The sequence below is a fragment of the Apostichopus japonicus genome, chromosome 16 (genome assembly GCF_037975245.1).
Source record: "Apostichopus japonicus isolate 1M-3 chromosome 16, ASM3797524v1, whole genome shotgun sequence".
NCBI lineage: Eukaryota > Metazoa > Echinodermata > Holothuroidea > Aspidochirotida > Stichopodidae > Apostichopus > Apostichopus japonicus.
Window position 1 is genome coordinate 36,899,392 of NC_092576.1, and position 20,909 is coordinate 36,920,300.

At 35.6% G+C, this 20,909-nt stretch overlaps 1 protein-coding gene across 3 annotated transcripts in view; it reads left to right on the plus strand.

Moving 5' to 3' along the window:
* Positions 1–20,909, plus strand: part of LOC139982260 (uncharacterized) — a 64,410-nt gene that overhangs the window by 22,129 nt on the left and 21,372 nt on the right. For 2 of the 3 annotated variants that reach the window (XM_071994935.1, XM_071994936.1), the window contains 2 exons: positions 523–642; positions 1,962–2,170. In XM_071994935.1, coding sequence (XP_071851036.1) covers positions 523–642; positions 1,962–2,170 — 329 coding nt within the window. Of the gene's footprint in view, positions 1–522; positions 643–1,961; positions 2,171–6,879; positions 6,957–9,153; positions 9,225–11,485; positions 12,070–20,909 lie in introns of those variants that run through there. The other variant, XM_071994937.1, reaches the window with a different exon arrangement.

Here is a 20,909-nt window from a genome sequence, read left to right on the forward strand (position 1 = left end):
TTAATTTCATCATTTCATGAAATTTATCTCGGTCAAAGTCCTGTAAAGACATCATGTCGCGTGTTCTTTAAAATACTCCTTTGTGTTGCTGTTTTTTCCCTTTTAATCTGATTAAATTAGAATAATCACTCAACTGTTGTACTTTGAATTAAAGAGATTCTTCAAAATGTATTTTTTTTTTTCCTCCGTGGGAAATGTTTGTACATTATTTTTTTTCTACATAATTAAGATTATGAGGTCACATAATCTTACCTTTCTAGATGCATTAATTAATTTTAACACATTTAAAGAAATATTCTTTAAACCCATTAAACCTAGTTTCAGAGCTTCACTGTGCAGGAACTACTACATACATATCGAAACAGTAAACTTTGACTAATTTTGAACTTTGTTTCAAATATCTGCTGAATTAACCAATTTATTAAACTCCGCTATTAACACCAAATGTCATTGTCTCCTTAACGCCTCAATTTTACATTAATATTATTCTATTTAATAATTACTATTTATTTATTTCAATAGCCTGATGACATCCAGACTATAACAGAGATGTGTTCAGATGCTTTGGCCATCCACAGAGACACCAGTGAGTCTGTAAAGAGGTCAGTCATAGAGCTCCTGGTGGAAGCATCCAATCATGACGTAAGTAAAACATAAAGGGATATATTGAATAAATACATCAATCAATACAAGTTAAACTGTTTGAAGTCGTTAAATGTCTTACAACGAGATTATATTGCTTTAGTTGTTAAATACTAAACTAATTTAATTAGAACAAGGAAATACAGGCTCAAATTAATATATTTGTAAGCTCAAAGCAAGACAGAATCATAAATACAAGCAATAAATATAAATAAATTAAAAAAACAACTGGATATAGTCTGTAGGATAGTAAACACATTAATAATCATAATTAAATTCTTTGTAAAGGTTTCTATGCCGAAAAAGTTCCTGTTCATCTTTTATTAATTAATTTTATCTTTCAAAGTCTTCCCAGAAAGTGAAGTATAAAATAATAATTTAAGACAGAAAGGGTCAATGAATTGTTTCCTGTTTTACGGACTCGGCCGAATATGTTGCTTTTGTACCTTTAAATAAAAACAGAAATGGAAAGTAGTAGAATGCCTCAATAACAAACTGATAATTAAATATAAAATGTATAAATAATTTAACAGTTCACTAAAGAACCAATCTCACCTCAATCAGATCTTCCTTTCACAAATTAAATAAATTACATTAAAAGTAAACTAATTTGGAACATATTAGTTCTGTCTCAAACAACCTCCCCCCCCCCTCATCCCCTCAAACACATCTTACATTTAAAATGTGTAAGTAGTCTGCATGCTCCCCCACCCTCAAACACCCCTCCTTAACCACTCACACCCATCCCTACCCAGTATGACACTCATTGGTCCATTTATCTCTCACCCCTCGCACACGCTTTGACAATAACATCATAACATTCCCGAGGGTAAAACATATCCACGCCCTCCCCGCACTAAGACACCCTCCTAATACCCCGACCAAATATCACTTGACCTTAGCACACCCTACCTTACCATAACACACCCCTCCCTACACCCCTGACATCCCTTGTTCCGTCCATCCCTCACCCCTCTAACACACCTTTAATTTATTCTACAGAAATAACAATAACTGATCTCTGTAATAAACCTAACCATCTTGTTTACCCTTTAACATCTTTCAATAAAAACAAAGATAAAACGAAGATAAAACAAACTTTACAAATATAATTAACTTTCTTTACAAATTCAAACCACTAATTATTAAATAATTAACTAAATATGATTAAAATAAACAAAATGTTATTAATTAATATTAAATTAAAACAACACAAAAGTTAATCTTTCTACATTAATTATAATTGTATTGTTTTCAAGTATTTATCCTGTAAACAAACATGATGATATTACTTCTATTTATTATTTTCCTTTCTTCAGATTCCCATATACTGTGTGCATCTAGTCTGGTCCTTTAGTAAGATTGATGAAGATGGGAACATTATCCTCTCCTCTGGTCTCTCTCTACCAATCATAACATCAATGGAGAGGATGTCCATACAGACAGAGAAAGGGAGAGAAATGAATAAACATGAAGTTAATGGAATATTAAACTATCTACAACACTCACAAAGATTCAAGGAACTGCAGTAAGTATAATTAATAAATATGTAAATAATATTAGTAATTAATAAAATAACTAATTAATATTAATGATGTAAACAAGAAAGGAATCATTAATATAGTTATATATATTAATTACTGAAGGGTTATATTGATAGGTTTAGATAATTGTAGAAGTAAAACAAAACAAATGAAGAAGAACTTGAATAAAGAAATAAACTAACAATGAAAAAACAGTGATCAGGTAAGGAATATGATTAATGGGAGAGTAAAATAGAGACAAAATGAGACAGAAACACTTAAACTGTAACAATAAATTCTTAAGAAAAGTGAAATTGATTGAATTAAGGACAAAGGAGTCCCTTGCTTTAAATTAATATATATATCATTGAAACAATAACAACAAGTAAAATGTAATTAGGCCAAGATATGAAGAATACATGATTTAAGTTATCATTATCTTCGAGTATGAAAAAAGACCTTTGGCTAAAATCTACCCAAACTAAATAAACACAAACTTTGATGAGTTAGATTAACAGAAAAAAAGTGAAAGGAGATACAGTAGAAAAAAAAACAACAACTTTATCAGGAGGAAATTTTCTCTAATTAGTTTATAAATAAACTGCTAATTAATGCACATTTATTTTAAAGTAAAAACAAGACAGTGAGATCAATTAAACATATCGTAATTGGCCTTATTTATTGGTACGACACCCCTCTCAACTATACTACCCTAGTCTCTCCCTTATCAGCCCCTCGCCCCCCCCCCCAACAAACTATGCTAGACCACTGAACCCATTTCGTTAATCTATGTTATAACACTTGAAAACTTATCTTGTTTACAACACCCATTGCCCCCCCCCCCGCCCCCACACACTAATTCCTCTTCACACACAATAGCCCTCAAACACACACACACTCAGCAAGGTCTCCTGTCATACTATTATTGTCAGTCTCTTCTGATCAACCTGTCGTCACCTCCTACACTCCAACCCTTGCCCATACCCCCACCCCATCCCATCCCCACCGCCATGACTGACAACTCTAGATATATGCATATTATTAACCCACATAACATTACAGTCAATCCCCGCACAGTAGAGACAATTAAAACAGTCTATATATAAATAACACTCAAAATCACGTATATATTTTCTCTACGATTCTCATTGTTTGCAGAATATACTAATATAAACAAACACAGTACATCTGTGTAAAGAATAGTCTCTGACATTTTAATGTAGATCCTTACTAACATTGCAGTATTCTCTTGTCCCTTACCAAACAACCCCACCCCTCCCCTTCCCCCACCCACCACCCTCCCTCCCAAACCTACAAGGTCAATAACCCTTATATTATCTCTATAAACTCTACAGTGTGTGATGTTTACGTGACCCGCCCAATACTGTACACATTTACACCATACATTTGTACGTTAAAAATTTCCTCTCTTTTCTACACATTTTATTTTATCGCAAAAGTCTATTGAACTTATTTCATCATTTTTTTTTTTATCTTGCTAAAGATGTACACTGACTGTACTGACACTTTCAATAGTTTAACATTTTCTTTTGTTCAACACCTGTCAAACAAATACTTCAACAATTCAATGGTATAGACGCGCGCCTTTCAATGAAAAAAAGTTGTAGTCAATGTAACAGGTGCGCGTCCTTTATAAAAACACCTGGAATTTACTGACAAACAAGTACCTGGGGATTGCAATACATACGTCACGGCTAGACACTGTCTGGTTTTAAATCGTCCGTAGGCCTTTCTGGTGCTGATTTGATTCTGTGAAGAACATTTTTTTAAGTAGAACTTTTAATCTTCGTCCTTTTTTGAAAATAATAATTGTTGAAGAAAGGATAGAGAGAACAGATAAGGGTATGTATGAAAATAATAAGAACAGAAACCAAAGGGAAACAAGTGTATAGGGAAAATAAATAGCAAAACAAATATCAATACAGAGCAAATGGTTATCAATATATAAAGTATTTGACAGTTATTAATATACATATTTATTTCTCAAAATATTTATTATAATTTTGCTATGAACTAAATCTTAGTAAATGTTGAATTAATATACTAGTTAAGAACTAGGGAAAGTCCCCTAAGAAAGCAACTAATCTCAGGAGTTATTGACAGTGTGATAAAGCTGTTCACTTTAAGTACTGTGACTGAATTATCACCAACAAACATCACGTGGTGAATGAAGTTGTGGGCTGTCATGGGTATCACGGGGGGGGGGGGGGGCGTGAGATGGGGTAGTATCATCATTTTGATCATAAATTATTGATAATACACCTTCACTACCGTTGTTACCCAAAATACTTCAAAGGTTGTTTGAAAAAAGGCTAGATAGCTTTCTTGCCACGCACTATGCCCTTTCTGAGCGTCCCTAAGATTTAAGGCCTGGACGGTCTACATCTATGGCATTATTAGAATTACTGAAAAACATCACTATGTCACTAGATCATCAAACAATCAATTATCGATGGTTGACCACTGTTTATACTTACTGTAACAAACTTGAACATTATGGAATTAGGGAATTGTTCATAATAGGCTAACAAGTTATTTGTCTATCCTTTGACCCAAAAAGTCTTAAAAAAATAGTTTAAGTTTTAAAATGGCTTTAGATTGGACAATAAAGTATTTATTTAAGACGGAAATAATTCTTTGCATAGTAAATAGCATAGTCCTCTAACACAAGTTATAACAACGGACCCAAGTCCTTGTAACCAAGATCAACATAGCACAATAAAAAAAGTAAACATTACTTCATCTTTCAGACCTGTTTTAATCTCAATCCGTTAATATTACATGTACACATCTACCGCACCTAACCTTGTTCCTTCCATCTCCCCTTAAAAAGCCCAACTAGACCCTGTAATATATTACTTCCTTTACCCTCTTCTTTCCCTTTCCACTATAAGTTGTTTCCTCAGCCCCTTCTTACCTTACTCTAACCCTACCATGTTACACTTGTAGTTGACCCCCCCCCCCTTCCTGCTGATATGTTAACATTTCTTCAACGTCATTGATTTATATCGTCTAATTTCATTACTTATGTATCGGATCTTCGTTACCAAAAGGAAGTATATTTCAGTATTGCGATTGTCCCTTATAGTTCGTACTTTTATTTGTATTCATCTTTTTCAGTACCATCTACCCCCACCCCCCCCTCACCCGCCCACGCCCTGCCCCGTCGTGCGTCTATAGTGAGAAAAGCAAAACAAAGCTTAAAGAGCAAAGTCTATTAGCTGTGACCTACAGTATTCTAGGCCTTTCTCTCTCTAATACACGCACACATTAATTTCATCCAGATACGGCTGCCTCACCATACTCTGAAGAAAGTGTTATCCATGTTTAGGAGTCAATATGCTACTATTATATTACCGTACAGTGATCACGCTGTTTCTACACACACTGTGTATATCTGACATATGATATATGTGTACAGACCAACTAGTGATGGTTAACTTTCCTTTCATTATAATCTCTATTAATATAATGATGTACACTGTATATCAAGCTCATTGTATTCTTTATACATGACCTGTCAATCGCGCGGTAATGCGTCACGTGACTAAACGACTGCAGCTCCGGTATCTGGATACGTCAATGATCTGTTGTTCTGAAGGTCATTTTGACAAGTACTAAATATGTCTCTATTTTATTATATTGTTAGCCACACGATGTTTGGAAGAAAACGATACTAACTACTAACATTTTATCCGATTTCATTAGGCCTATTATTATATCGAAAACGATCTGAATAAATTGGTGGAATATGGTTCAGTCGGTGGATTTGTGTATGCTGCCAGGAAAGAATAGGACCTCTAGTACTGGTGATCCCCCCCCCCTCCCCCTTCCACCCCCAGTTTTTTTCTTAAACGTCACACAGCATATTTCTTGTAGCAAGACTTTGCGTCTAGGGACCACACTCTATATTGTCTAACATTCTTATTTCCGGGTAGGAACCCCAATGCCCTACGTTGGCTTAAATGACCCCAGGGCAACATACCCTCCATTATAAAATACTACTCTGGCCCTCATATCAAGGTCCATGCACCTACTTACATTTTGAACTTATCAAATATTATTTACTAGCACAACCTTCATTTAGAGCTTTTTTATAAAATCATAAATTATAAAATCATAAACATACTTCAGAATGCATCGTTTGGATTCTATTTTATTTGGTTTTTATTATGGGGCTGGGGTGGGGCACCTTAGACCTCTATATATGAGAGTTAGCTCCAGTAATCCTTCGGCAGCACCCACTCGTTATTAACATATTTTATTCACAGCTGGCCCTGCCATAAGAATTTAGGTACTAAATCAGTCGGAAGAAAATTCTCATTTTACACCGTATATCGACCCACCTTATAAATTCAGCCGCACTACACTGGGTTTCGTGGTTAAATGATTACATGTTCTTATTAGTTTATAAAATGTTAACAACGAATAGAGCCTTGTATCATTACGTAAAGTTTAGCAATCAACATTAAATTCTGCGTCAGTTGATGTTTATTTTCCATTAAATGTCAATCATTGTGGTCAGAGCATATTCATATGTTGTGTTGTAATGTATATTGTAGATAGTTAACATATAAACATTGTATGTAAATGAAAATCTTTATACTGTATTATCAAAAACAGTATTAATTAAAGAACGATGTAACGGCAAATGACTGATTCCAATTCTCTGATTCTACTTCTCTGATTATAGGCTAGATGGCTGCCTGCTGCCCTCATCGATACCCGTCGGACCAACTCTATCCACACTGAAATCTCGGGGAGTGAATGGTAAAGTTCTCATTGATTAATCGATTAATGACTCTTTCATGTGTCATGTTGTTAACAGATCAAACCATTCCAGAAGTCGACATTTGATTGGGTTTTAGTCTCAGTCAAACTAAGGGCGCCATATCACCAGGCGTCATTGCCAGTTGCAGAAAACATGGACAGATATTCATAAGTCAGAAACTTTGTGAGATATAATTTATTAGTTGATGCTGTATAATACAGAGCAAAGTGTACTTTGCAACAAGTAAAGTTAATTCGTTTCCTTGATAAAGTCAATCTGCTGTAATAAAGAAGGGTATTTTCTGATTGCGTACGTAATTAGAAATAGCAATGAAAACAGTATCGTTGGAAGCCGTTTAAACATAAGGAGACAGAAATCGAATTGGTTTGCGGGTCTTATTTTTTTTTTGTACTACGGTGGCTCAGGTGGGACACTGGAAATGTTGCTATTTTATAACGAAAATTCAGATTTTCATTCTCAAAATGTCGGCTAAAATATTCTTCAATTTTCAACTGTTTAATCAAAACGTAGCACCCCTGAAATGTCGACTACTTTCACAACAAGTCGACTAACTCATCGAAATTTGACGATGTTTATCGGAAAGTCTACTTTGTTTATTATGTCCGTAAAAACGTTTGTAATTGATGTTTATTATTGGAAATGTTAAATTGATGACGAAAATTCCTGAAAGACCCATCTATTCAAATTTGACTTCAGTGTAAGACTGCTACATTCTGTTGAAGAAACGTATTAAAATCAACTCGCACCATTACAGAGTTTCGACTAATGATCCAACTGTATGATCTAGACACTGCCTTGTGATGGATGCATCCTTTAGTTAAACATACAATGAAGGGCAAAATATTAATTCTGTACCTCTATCGCGAAAAACATATTTTAAAATGTGTTGGTAACCGCCCTTTGACCTGGTATTGTGCTATGAATAAACGGCTATGAAAACGCTGAAAATACTTACAAACACTATTAGATGGTTTCCAAAGTAAACAAAATGATACATGTATAGTAACATCATTCAACTTTAACACTAGCAAACTAATTACATGGTCGCGTGTTTGTGAAATAAGTAAATGTCTATTCTTTTCCTAACGATTAATATCTCTCCTGATAAAAGGCGAATTAAAAGGTAAGTTATCTTTATATACCTGCTGTATCACAGTCCGGGGCGTAGCGAGCAGGGGGGGGGGGGGCTGCAAGTTAAACTTTTGGGTCTGTCGGCAAAAGGAGAAAAGGTGAAGAGAGCGGAAGGGGAAGAAAGAAGGAAAGCTGAATAGAGAAAAGGAGAACGGGAGCTTCTTTATCGGTTATTTCGATTTTCCAGTTCTTCATCTGATAAACTCATTCACCAATCCAATCACCCGACGTCTGCAAGTTAAAAACTCTATTGGCAAATAACTGATAATGTCACGGCCGTTAGTATAGCTACTGTAGCCAGGCTCAGCTAGACGAGTGCCAGAATCGCCGGCAACTCAGTGAAAGAAATGGAATTAAAGGCTTCCATATAGGCCGTAGCCCACGAGTCGTGCTATCGTGTGACAACGTGTTGTTATTATCCTCTGTTCAGAATGACGTCATCGCAGATGTCATTCGTTCTTCTTCTGCCGACTGCCATAAAAATAATATCGAAATGGAAATTCCACGGTGCCAAATTTGACTTAAAATATGCACCAGATTGCATCTAAGGACGTTTCAAAACTAAAAATTTTCCAAAGGGGGAGGGGGAACCCCCTCCCCTTAGACCCCTCCCCCATTTCAGTCATCACTGTGTGAGATAGATATGCTCCATGTTCATTACGGCAGATGTCAAAGGTATGTATGCATTATGCAACATGACGTTAAAGGTTTGAGATTTGACGGAATGGTAATTAATAGCAATTCTTAACAACTATTTCATAAGTATTGCAAAAAAGCAAATGTAATTGAAGAACTGTGTGATGATCTATATCTGACTTCACCATCCTCCCAAAATCACTTTTCTAAAGGACATGTGACAACCCAAACTATCTTCAGCGAAAAGAAAGCATATGCTTCCCTAGAGACAATAAAGATCTTAGTAACACGTGCTATGGTTGTTTCTATTGTGTATTCTTCAGAATGTTTCATTCACTAATACATCATTGATATTCTTTTATTCGTTAAAGCCTCTATATTGTTTATGAATCTTATTTGTTTCAACAGTTTTCTGGACTCCTAATGCTCATAAGTCTGATGAATATTATAGGCTTGATCTCGACTCTGGTCGGTGGAGAGTAAGTAATCATATTAATTATTTTATTTTATTTTATTTTATTTTATTTTTTATATTAACATTATATTAACATAACGGAATTGTAATTACTAACAGGAGCATCGAGATACCACTGGTGTGGTACTTGAGACCCTCGGCGTTTGTAATTCAGTGCACATCACTAAGAGCATGACAATAAAACTGACGTGGTATTTGAGTATATATATTCAGCACACGTCACTGTATTGAACACAGCATGGCTTAGTCAAAGTAAAATACAAATGTGACGTCATCCGATGATCTAACTATAACTGTGATACATCAATAACTGTTTAATGAGTCATACGTCGGTCTTCAGTTGATGGTTTCTGAATGAGAAGTAGTATAAATAAAGTACTGACATATCGGATGAGCAGAGACAAGTGAGCAAAACACGTTGAATGATTGGATGAAACAAATATATATATAGTATAATATATTTGTTACTATATATATATATATAGTAACAAATATTAATAAATGGGCAATGGGTTGATCGAAATTATGTAGTTTACAAATAATATTAAACATTCTATGGATCAATTAGATGTAGTTAGTACATATCATAAAGCATACAATGTTTGGGTTAAAGTGATATAGTAAGCACGTAACTTATTAACCATGACAGGAATGTATTATTGGCATAACAAACATATAATTTGTGATTTCAAGGGATGTTGTAAGCAATCATTGCTAAAGATGCAATGTGTGGAGTAGATTCATGTAATAAATAAACATTAATACACAGCGAATTGATTACAGTAATATACAGTCAATGCTTAGTCTGTCCCTTTTCTGTTAGCTCAAGTTCCAGGATCAATGAATTTCTAACACATTAACAATATTGTACATAAGTTATGGTACAGAGTGTATGTTGTTTAACGAGAGGTCTAAATTTCATAGCAGTTAATGTATCTTATAGGAAACAGTCGCGAGTAAACAGGGGAGGTTAGATTCGCAGCGAAAATGGGGTTCGGGAGAGTCTATAGTCTTGGGGTCCGGGGTCATTTTTGGATCGCCCAGGAAAATGTGGAGTTGGCCGGTGGTGCAACCCTGTTGTTGTTTTCGGGCCCGACATGGTCCTCGACGCCCCCAAGAAACAAAAATGATGTAATGCTTGATATACTGTACTAGTAACGGTCCAGGGATTGGAATAGAGGGAAGTAGTTTACAAATATAATCATATATTATATATAGTTAGAATGGCCAGGTCCATTACGGTACACTGGATTAAGTTTCAATGTTAGAAACACAGGTTATGGCTGTCAAATGGGCTTAATATAAAGTGTAGTCACAGTGGTAAAGTGATGAAGTATTAGTATACAAATAATGAATGGTTATGAGTGCAATATAGTGCAAATAATTCATGAGTTGAAAGATGGAACGTTCCATTCAACGAGGCGCAGCCGAGTTGAATGGAACAAATTTCAACTCATGAAATATTTGCACTATTGCACGAATGGAAACCATTCATTATTTGTTGTATACAACACCTTCAAATTTGGATATAATTGGATGTAAAATGCACTCATGCAACAGATTGTTTTGAACAGACAGGTTTCTCTGCTCTCTTACCATTGAGAAAAGTGCTATCAAAAAAGTATAACGAATGGTTCTATTTCATAGCGTGCAATAGAGCGGATTTTGCATGCAATCGACGAGCAATTTACCAATGAAATGGCCGGAATATAATTAGGTGTTGTATAATATATTATATTACATGCCTAACAGTGAGAGGTTTAAAGTCATGTAGAGAACACATATAACTAAAAAAATCATTTAAATATTGGTTTAAATGGCAAAGTGAAAACAAACTTCTCATCATGCAATGAGTATGGTGAAGTGATAGTAATCAATCATATATCTCCAACAATCCAATCAAGCACTTGGTAACTCAAGGTACAGTAAAAACAAAACACATATATCTATACTTATATAATGAGCGACTGAAAGCAAGTCAGCAAACAAGTATAATTAATCATCCAGCAGACACATCATATTAATGTATTACTATACTTAACATAACACTCATCGTTAATGGTAAAGTTTGAATGATTAGAGGAGACAACACAGTACTAACTTATTAGTTTTTTTTTGGTAAAAAGGTCCACTCTTATATATAACATATGCATTCAAGCAACATATTCAGCCCCCACCCCCCCTCCCCAAAAAAGGGGATTAAATGACTATGCCTCATACTCACACATTTTGTTTACACAATTTGTCTCTTTTTTTGTCCTGTAGAAGGTTGGATCCTGGTAGATGAATTTAGCAAGCACGTGTTTCTGATGACAACCAGTTATGATCCTACTGTATCAGAAAATGCTCGCAGTCTCAGGAGATACACATGAATCATGATGTCATCAATAAGTGATGATACCTGACCCGTCCTACCTATCTTCTCTTGAGCATGCATGCCCTACCTTACCCCCTCGCTACCGTGATCGAATTTCTGACCATTTTGATTTACTTACAATTTACCTCTTATTAAAATTGGTTTAAGTTTTATGCTACTGTCATCGTACTATGGGTAGTTTTTCTCTGATGGTATACTCTCGCTTGCATGGTTGCTAGACGTGTATGGGAAGAGGGTACTATTTTTCATTTGATTTTCTTTCTGTTTTGTCTAAATGAAAAGTAATTACAGTAGAACAATACCCCCAATAAAAAAAAAAAAAAAACAAGTTTAGAAAGATAACTGTTTAGTGTGTTAGTGGTGTAAGAGTTATTATATACCTCTCAATTCATCTTAAACTGCCTGCCCGAAAATTACATAGAACAAACTGGGAGGGTGCGGGAATTTGGATCGATATATATATATGTGTATGTATATATATATATATATATATATATATATATATATATATATATATATATATATATATATATATATATATATGTGTGTGTGTGTGTGTGTGTGTGACGTGTGTCACAACAGTGGTCATCGTCCTCGTTAGTTTTTTTTCACTTTTATCACCATCGCTGTTTTCATGTATTGTGTAGATATTTCTTTAAATTTCCTGTTTATGGGAGTGCTTTATCTATATATATTTTTCATTAAAATCTCCATAATCGTTTTTAACTAACTACATAGATTTTATGCTGATATTTCAAATTTTATCATTGTGTTAAAAAATTATTGTCTGATATTACTTCATCGGTATTTCTTCCTCTACCGATTATAAAGAATGAAACATTAATGTCAGAATGACGTGCTTAGCAATTAGTTACACTCGAAAAGAGAAAACACATGTGTGACAACAAAATCAACATTTTTATGAAATTGTACTTGATGGAGTAAGTACAAAGAAAATGGAATATAGATGAGTTTGGCTGCCTTGGTTTTGAGATTTCACATTGTGACACAGGCATAGTTTGAAAGAAGGTTTATGTAACACTGTAGATAAAGTTAAAGTTCGTGGTATTATTATTTCCAATGTGTAACTGTTGATGTCACATAAGTACAAACACCAACCATCACGAAATTGGGAATCTTAAAAGAAAGAACTCTCTCATTTAACAGTCTTTATGGATTCTACCTTTGTGGCAATTATTTTTGCGATATATGTTTTCATATAAAATATAGTAATTTGAGAACGATAATCAATGTAATAACAAAGAAAATGGAATCTAGATGAGTTTGGCTCACTCAGTTTTGAGATTTCACATTGTGACATAGGTATAGTTTAAAAGAAGGTTACGTAACACTGTAGATACAGTTAAAGTTCGTGGTAGTGGTAGAGAGACGTAGGCTTTCAGGTTTCCAATGTGTAATTGAACTTGTTTCAGCAGTGGTGTGGGTGTCAAATAAGTACAAACACCACCAACATGGCACCAGGAATATTGAAGAATGAACTCTCTCATTAACAGTCTTTATGGAGTTTACATCTGTGGCAATTACTTTAGCGATTTCGGTTGTGATATAAATATAGTACTTGGTGAACGATAACCGGTACGTGAGTGTATATGGATGGTGTCAGTCAAGGATTCAGTGTTGGAGTAGAGAGTATATGACGATTTAATTACGTCATCGACATGTACAAACTGAATCAGTACGTCTTCTCATCTCTTGGAAAATTTAAAAGGAATGTTACCACTATTAAATTATGTAGCTACTTTAATTTTAATATACAATTAAGTGTAAAAGTAAGTTTCTTTAAAAATCATGAATTCAAATATAAAGAGCATAAATTATCCATTCTTAACATTGTAATTCATTTTATATGTATATTTTTTTTTACAATTAATTAACGTTGTTGGTTTAAGAGAATACTCTTTGATGTAGTTTGTATATGTCATACACAATATTAAGGAATGACAATATTGTGAGAGTGTTCGGCTTCTTAACGCTTTCTGTAAAATATCCCTTGCATAGACACACTATTAGGACAATATTAACATGTGATTGCTTGTAAATTGTACTATATTTCTAATGTAAATTATACTTATCTTTGACTGATTTCCTAGAAAGTTATGTAATTATCTTATATGATCGGTTGTCATATTACACTACTCTGATTGGTGGAAAGTGAATATGTGATGGTTATACTGCAACCTTTCTTCTCAAACGACGATGTTTCACGTAAAAATCATAAGTTTTAGTAAAGGTAAAGTAACATCTTACTAAACTTTGTGTTTTCAACTTAAACTCGTCGTCCCGCGTGATATTACCTAACTTTAAAATAGTGCATTACTTGACTAGGACTTAAAGGTCAAAAGGTCAATTAATTGATAGACCCATTCATAGTCCATCGGGGCAGGCCTCAAAATGTGCTTATAAAACGAGTTTCGTTGCACATATTTAGTACCAAGGTTTGTTGGTTGGAAGTTGTAGAGGGATGTCCTGGGAACATTTTTCACGATGTTGGATGATTGGAGAGGTGTTATTTTTCGAGTAAACAACAAACAAATGACGTCACTTTTATACGGTGTACGATGATTACAACAAAGCAGTTCCTTGTCACAGCAACACGAAAACGGCATTTAAATGCATTTGAACTTATTAGAACCTAGATGTTTTTGTTGACATGTATAGAGAGATGTCCTGAGATTATCTTAGGAGTTGTTGAATGCTTGGAGAGATGTTATATTGTTGGTAAACAACAAATTACCTCACTATGAAGTGTGGGCTAAATTAAAAATCAGCAACGACTATTCACAGCAACATGATAATAGTTTTTAAATGTTACTAAACCTATTTAGAACCAAGGTTTGTTGGTTGGATAATGTGAAGAAATGTCCTTAGGATACTTGAAGAGTTGTTGGATGCTAAAAGAGGTAATACTTTACGAGTAAACAATAAACATATGACGTCATAGTCCATCAGGGCAGGCTTCAAAAAGTGCTTAAAATACGAGTTTCGTTGCACATATTTAGTGCCAAGGTTTGTTGGTTGGAAGTTGTAGAGGGATGTCCTGGGAACATTTTTCGCGATGTCTGATGTTTGGAGAGGTGTTATTTTTCGAGTAAACAACAAACAAATGACGTCACTCTTATAGGGTGTTAGACAATTACAACAAAGCAGTCCCTTGTCACAGCAACATGAAAATGGCCTTTAATAGTTTTGCACTTATTATAACCTAGATGTTTTTGTTGATAGTTTTACAGGGATGTCCTGAGATTATCTTAGGAGTTGTTGGATGCTTGGAGAGGTGTTACCTTGCGTGTAAACAACAAATGACCTCACTACGAAGTGTGGGCTAAATTAAAAATCAGCAACGACTATTCACAGCAACGTGATAATAGTTTTTAAATGTTACTAAACCTATTTAGAACCAAGGTTTGTTGGTTGGATGTTGTAAAGAAATGTCCTTAGAATGCTTGAAGAGTTGTTGGATGCTAAAAGAGGTAATACTTTACAAGTAAACAATAAACAATTGACGTCACTGTTATAGGTTGGACGGCAATCAAAACTCAGGAGTTCCTTGTAACAGCAACATGGAAACGAAATAATTAAATTGTTCTTGACTTATTTAGAAACAGGATTTGTTGGTTGAAAGAAATGGAGCGATATCATAATGATATTTAAATAGTTGGTGGGTGCAAGGAGAGGTGTTATTTTACGAGTAAACAATATACATATGACGTCACTCTTATACGTTGTAAGATAATGAAAATAGAGCAGTTTCTTGTCACAGCAAGATGATAACATAATTTAAATATTCTTGCACTAACAGTACTTAGGACCAGGAAATGCTGCTTGAAAGCTATATAGGAACGTCTGATGAACATTTTAACAGTTGTTGGGTGCTAAGAGAGGTGTTATGTAAAGAGTTAACAATAAACAAATAACGTCATTCTTATACGTTTTGCTGCACGACAATTAAACAGAGCAGTTCCTTGTCACAGCAAGATGATAAAATAATTAAACACAGTATTAAGAACCAGGATGTGTTGGCTGAAGTAAAAGAGGAATGTCCGAAGAATATTTTAAGAATTGTTGGATTCTTAAAGCAGTGTTATTTTTCGAAAACAACAAATTTATGTTGTGTTAAACATAATTTGAACAAATGCATTTTTAAACACTGTTCGTCTCCTGAAGTCTGCCTCGAGACTCACCTTTAACACAAATGTAGCTGGTCAAAAACGCAGTGACCAGGCAAAAATATATGTTTTTAGGTTTGGGAAAATTACAAGTAGCACCTTCCCATGAGAGAAGGACCGGATGACTCTGAGATCATGGGGACAACTTGAAAAGGCGTAACGCTCACACAAAAGTAAACATAAGGAAAAATAGTAGGTTTACTATGCACATGAATCTTGTATTAAAAACAATGGGGTCACTTAAACTTAAAGAAAAATTTAAATGATATACAGTAAATGGGTAACTAACAGATCTTATCAGAGCTGTTACGTCTAACAAGAAATCCACTGAACTTATTTCAAAATAAACTGCCTAAAAGTTTTAAGTTAGAACACAATCGCGGCGCGGGTCAACCAACTAAAAAGTCGCGAAATATAATTACTTCCTTGGGTTACTTCGATCAGAGGCAGGTTCACTCTGTTGGGGGAAGTCTCTGAGATAGGTTTGCTCACTGAACGGCTCTTGACCAGCTTGCTCTTCACTCCCTGGTATCTGGGGCACATTGACCTATCAGCTGCCAATTAAGTTACTAACTAATTACCAGGCACATTACTTAACCCCAATCTTACCTTATAAATGGGTCTCATCAGTGTCCTTACATAAATTTGTTGTTACACATCCATCACCAAGAATATTCCTACCAAAACAAAATAGCTATGAAACTGTCTATTTCTCCTACAGCTCTCAAAAGTGATAGAGGCTTGGAGCCATTACATGTATTCCTAGAAAACAAGGGCCACACAAAACAATAACTATGTTCAAAAATGACAAAGGTCACACAGGGCCACGTGACCACAAACTGTTGCCCTGTAGTAGTAGCATAAAAGTGAAACTTTAGGGAACTCCTCAATCTACCAAAGTAAGTTATTCATTGTCAAATGAATAAAACAAAATAAGAAAAAGAACGGAAAAGATCAAATGAATTAAACAAAATTGGAAAATGATCAACATAAACACCAACAAAACATTGACCAGGTTATGCTTTGGTTACACAAACAATCCTTTCTGAGAGATATGACTTCCTCGTCACTATCAACATGACCAACACCCAGTGTTTCCTCTAAGAAATTTCCCATTGAGTCAAAATGGCTAATATCTGAATATTTGACTCACTACTGTCCTGGGGGAGGGGTCTAAGGGGAGGGGTAAACTTCCATGCCTTTTCACGATGTTACATTTTGCCGACAGTATTAGTACCAGGGGTGAGCCAGGATTTTCAAAGTTGTAGGCACGACTATCTGAGCGGAGCGCCACCATCGGTTGGCACGGAGCGTACAAGAAAATTTTTGGTTTTACAAACCCCCCAGATGGCCGGAAACGGCCCTTCCCGAGTGTTCATTCTGGTTCCTTGGCCTCTTGGTTACTTGAGATACCTCATTTAATATCACTTTTAAACCCCAAAAAACAAACAAGTTAAAATAGTACGTAATTCGATACTACATAATGTATTTAAAATTAATGCAAGGTACATGTACAGAGTAAGCCAGTAACAACAGCCAACAAAGTGCTGCAGCTCTATAAGGTCTGTTAATCAACAACTATAGGCTTATTTGACTGTGGAATGTTTCTCAACTGAAATATCATCTTCATAAACGGGTTCTTAACTAGATGTTAAAAAACTGACAAGATCGGATCCTAGTCTTTTTCAGTGGGTAGAGTGTTGATTGAAACGGCACGCGATAGAAATGACAGCCTACTGTAGATGACAGAAGAATAGGTCACCTAATTTAGCCATATTCTTGCTACGTTCATTTCAATATTTTTTCCTGTCTAGACTCTAAAACTCGTCCAGCAAGCTGGATTTTAATTATGGGTGTTTTTCATCATGTTTTTTAATCATGTATTTTTTCGTGTGTGGATAAAATCACTAAACACCAAATACGAAACCATTATACCGCTGAAAAGTAATCGAAGTTAAAACCTTCAATCCATCGCCACAGCAACGGTGTACGTAAAATACAACATTCCCTCTTTAAGAGATACCACATACCTTCCAAACAACTGCCGATTTCCAGCAAATTGAAGTTGTAAATAAAGGTACGATTTTTTTTTTTGCAAACCGATGGTTAGGCTACATTTCCCATTGACTTAGTGTGTGACTAATTTACACAGACACCTGATATTACGAGGGCGACTTTCTTATATTTCTCTTTTCTTTTTCGCCCTCGCAATTGTGCTTTCGGAGGCTTTTTTTTAGCACTTGCTAGAGCGAATCGCCCGTCGCCTCCGCTTATTTCTGTTCCTTTTGCAATGTAATGTAAGGTAGGCTATACAGATATTATATTTAGTACACTGGTAGTGCGAACCATCGTAGTGTAGGCAATGCATCAGTGCGTTATATGATTTAGCTTTACAGCAATCGAGCTACAGTAAATGTGCGTGACTGTATAGAAAAACATAGCTACGGTAAAGTAAACGATCGCTAATTTAACATTTCTAACGAAAAATTGGAAACAATTTACAGTAATATTTTTTTTCACTTCAAGTTGAAGTTCTGAACACCATGCCTTTTGAAACGTTTTTTATTCTATTCACACTGTATAAAATTCAGGAGAAAATGAAACCCTCTTTTTTTCCCTCTCTCTCTGAACGCCAGTGCGTCAAATCGGCAAGCCATTGCGTCAAAATTGCGTCATAGCGGCTTAGCGGAAACACTGCCAACACCCAAAGCCACTTGCTTAGGAAGAAGTAGTCTTCTTCTGTTATGTGAAGACAGAATGTCTTGGGCAATAGAACTGTCATCCTTTCATCACAGCAGCTTTTTCAGCATCTCGTGTCAAACACTGAGACAGCTGTTCTCTCTGCCCGCTAACAGATCTTCTTCCTTTTGAAAACTTGAGTCCTGATTGTGCCAGAGAAATCTCTGTAGAGGGAGCACCGCAAATATCCTTGTCTTTGGCGCGGATGGGCCTGCACTTTCATCTGCAACAAATCAAAAAAAAATTGTTTGGTTGATACAGTATTTTGAATTGTCCTGTTGATCACACTGTGGTTCACATTAATTGTCTACACTGGAACTCAACTGACTAATAAACCTTCATTTATTTCAGTGTAAGTCTGGAGCCATGAGCATGGTAGGGTATAGTTACAAACCCACACACTAGAAAGGTTTGAGAACACATGCAACGCTACTTGACCGGATTTCCCATACTAAAAGAAGGCCTCTCCATACATGCATCAAAGTAAAATAAACCAAGCAAGATGCTTTGATATAAAAAAAAACAATTCCAAATTTTTAAAGAGCTGTAATAAGACTATAGGTGCAACTAAATCGAGTGCCATGCTGATGCTAAATTAGCTGGAAACTTTCATATGCCAACTCGCTGTAGCATTGCCTAGGCCTATTTACTTAGTGGCCTGTATATAAGCTACATTACACGCTACATTTGTTTGTGTGTGTGTGCCAGTACTACCAGGAGCCATGGAGACATGCTCTGGGCTTAGTTAGGCCCTGTTTTGACAAATTAATCCAAGACTAGAGGCTTGACCATAGGCCCAGGCTGACATTGAATATTGATAGGCCTAACGTTAGTCTGCCTATCGAACCTACACTGGTGTTGATTTCATTTCTTTGTTTCATGACAAATAAAATATGAAATAAATATAACAGATACCAGTATATAGTAGCCGTCGATCTATCCTTCATGGTTGCTATGTTAATCACTTCTAGTCTAAGGCAAACTAGTAATAGTATAGTATTGAACAGCCTTGTCCTAAATTTTCATAGTTGGCATTCGTATCACTTCAGGAAGTTTTCTTGTCACAGTAATGCTCTAACATGAGTATTAGTAACAGGCCTTGAATTACCTTCATCGTTTGTGTACTGAATCATGGAAGCACCTTCCAGGTATGAAAATTTGCCACCCTCAATACTGCTTCATATCTCGGCACATTTGACGTCGGTTTGCCAACTGTTGGCTGCAAATTTCGTTAGACTTTCAGCCCATCGTTCTCTTGTTATGCAGTACGTTTTGCAGACTAGTTGTAAACACGTACAAACGTTACATACACAGAGTCTGTGCATATACATCACGCCGAGCCGAGTAGTTTCTGTATCAGCTGACATATCACATGACATACAATAAGGATTTTGATTGGCTTTTGGGTGAAAAAATCGCTGCGATCGGAAAAGTCCTAACAACGCAAAGCGGACTAAATGAGTCCGTTTTAAACTGCTGTTTACTCTTAAGATAACACTTCCCGAACCATCCAACATCGAGAATTATAATAAGCATATGAAAACACACCATAATATGTGATCAAACCTTGGTACTAAATATGTGCAACGACAGTAAACGATATCGAGCCTGCCCCGATGGACTATCAGAAATATTCTCTACGGATGTACGCAAGTGCACAAATGAGCGGAGATGTAAAACTTCGAAACAGGTGATTAGGTTAATGGACGATTCATGATACACGGCATGGTGGGGACTCACATATGTCCTGACGAGGTAGGGTGTCAGGGAACTTGATTCGCTGCGTCAATAGCCAATAACTCTGTGCATGGGAAAACGCGTAGTTTGACGGGCACCGTAGTTGTAGCGGACAGATGCACGGACAACGTTCCAACCTGTGGGTAAATAATCTGTCGGAAGTTCGTCAGCCCAGTGATACAACTTCATTAATATTAGAGCAATGGCTTATTCAACTGTTTATCAACCAATACATTCACCGTGCGCCCTTACGCTGCAGAAACACGAAGAATTGATTTACTACACTGGAGGGTTATATTGATTTCCCTCTTTATATTTGGAAAACACGATGTATATGATTTCACCTTTTTATATTATATATTATACTTCCTGTTAACGTATTTTATAACTCCTTTTTATAAATTTTATATTAATTCTGGAATGAATAAATGAAATCAAATCATGTGCTGCTGCTTACTCATTTATTACCAAGCAAAACATTGACACTCTTTCAGTGCCGTGCGCAAAGGATCACCGGGAAAATACCCCCCAACCCCTTCTCACAAACAAACATCCTATCATCATTCGGGTAAAATGTGCAGTCGGGTCATTTAAACATTTAACCGGGAAAATTAGTTCACAACTCCGGGTGCATACCCCGCCACTTCCA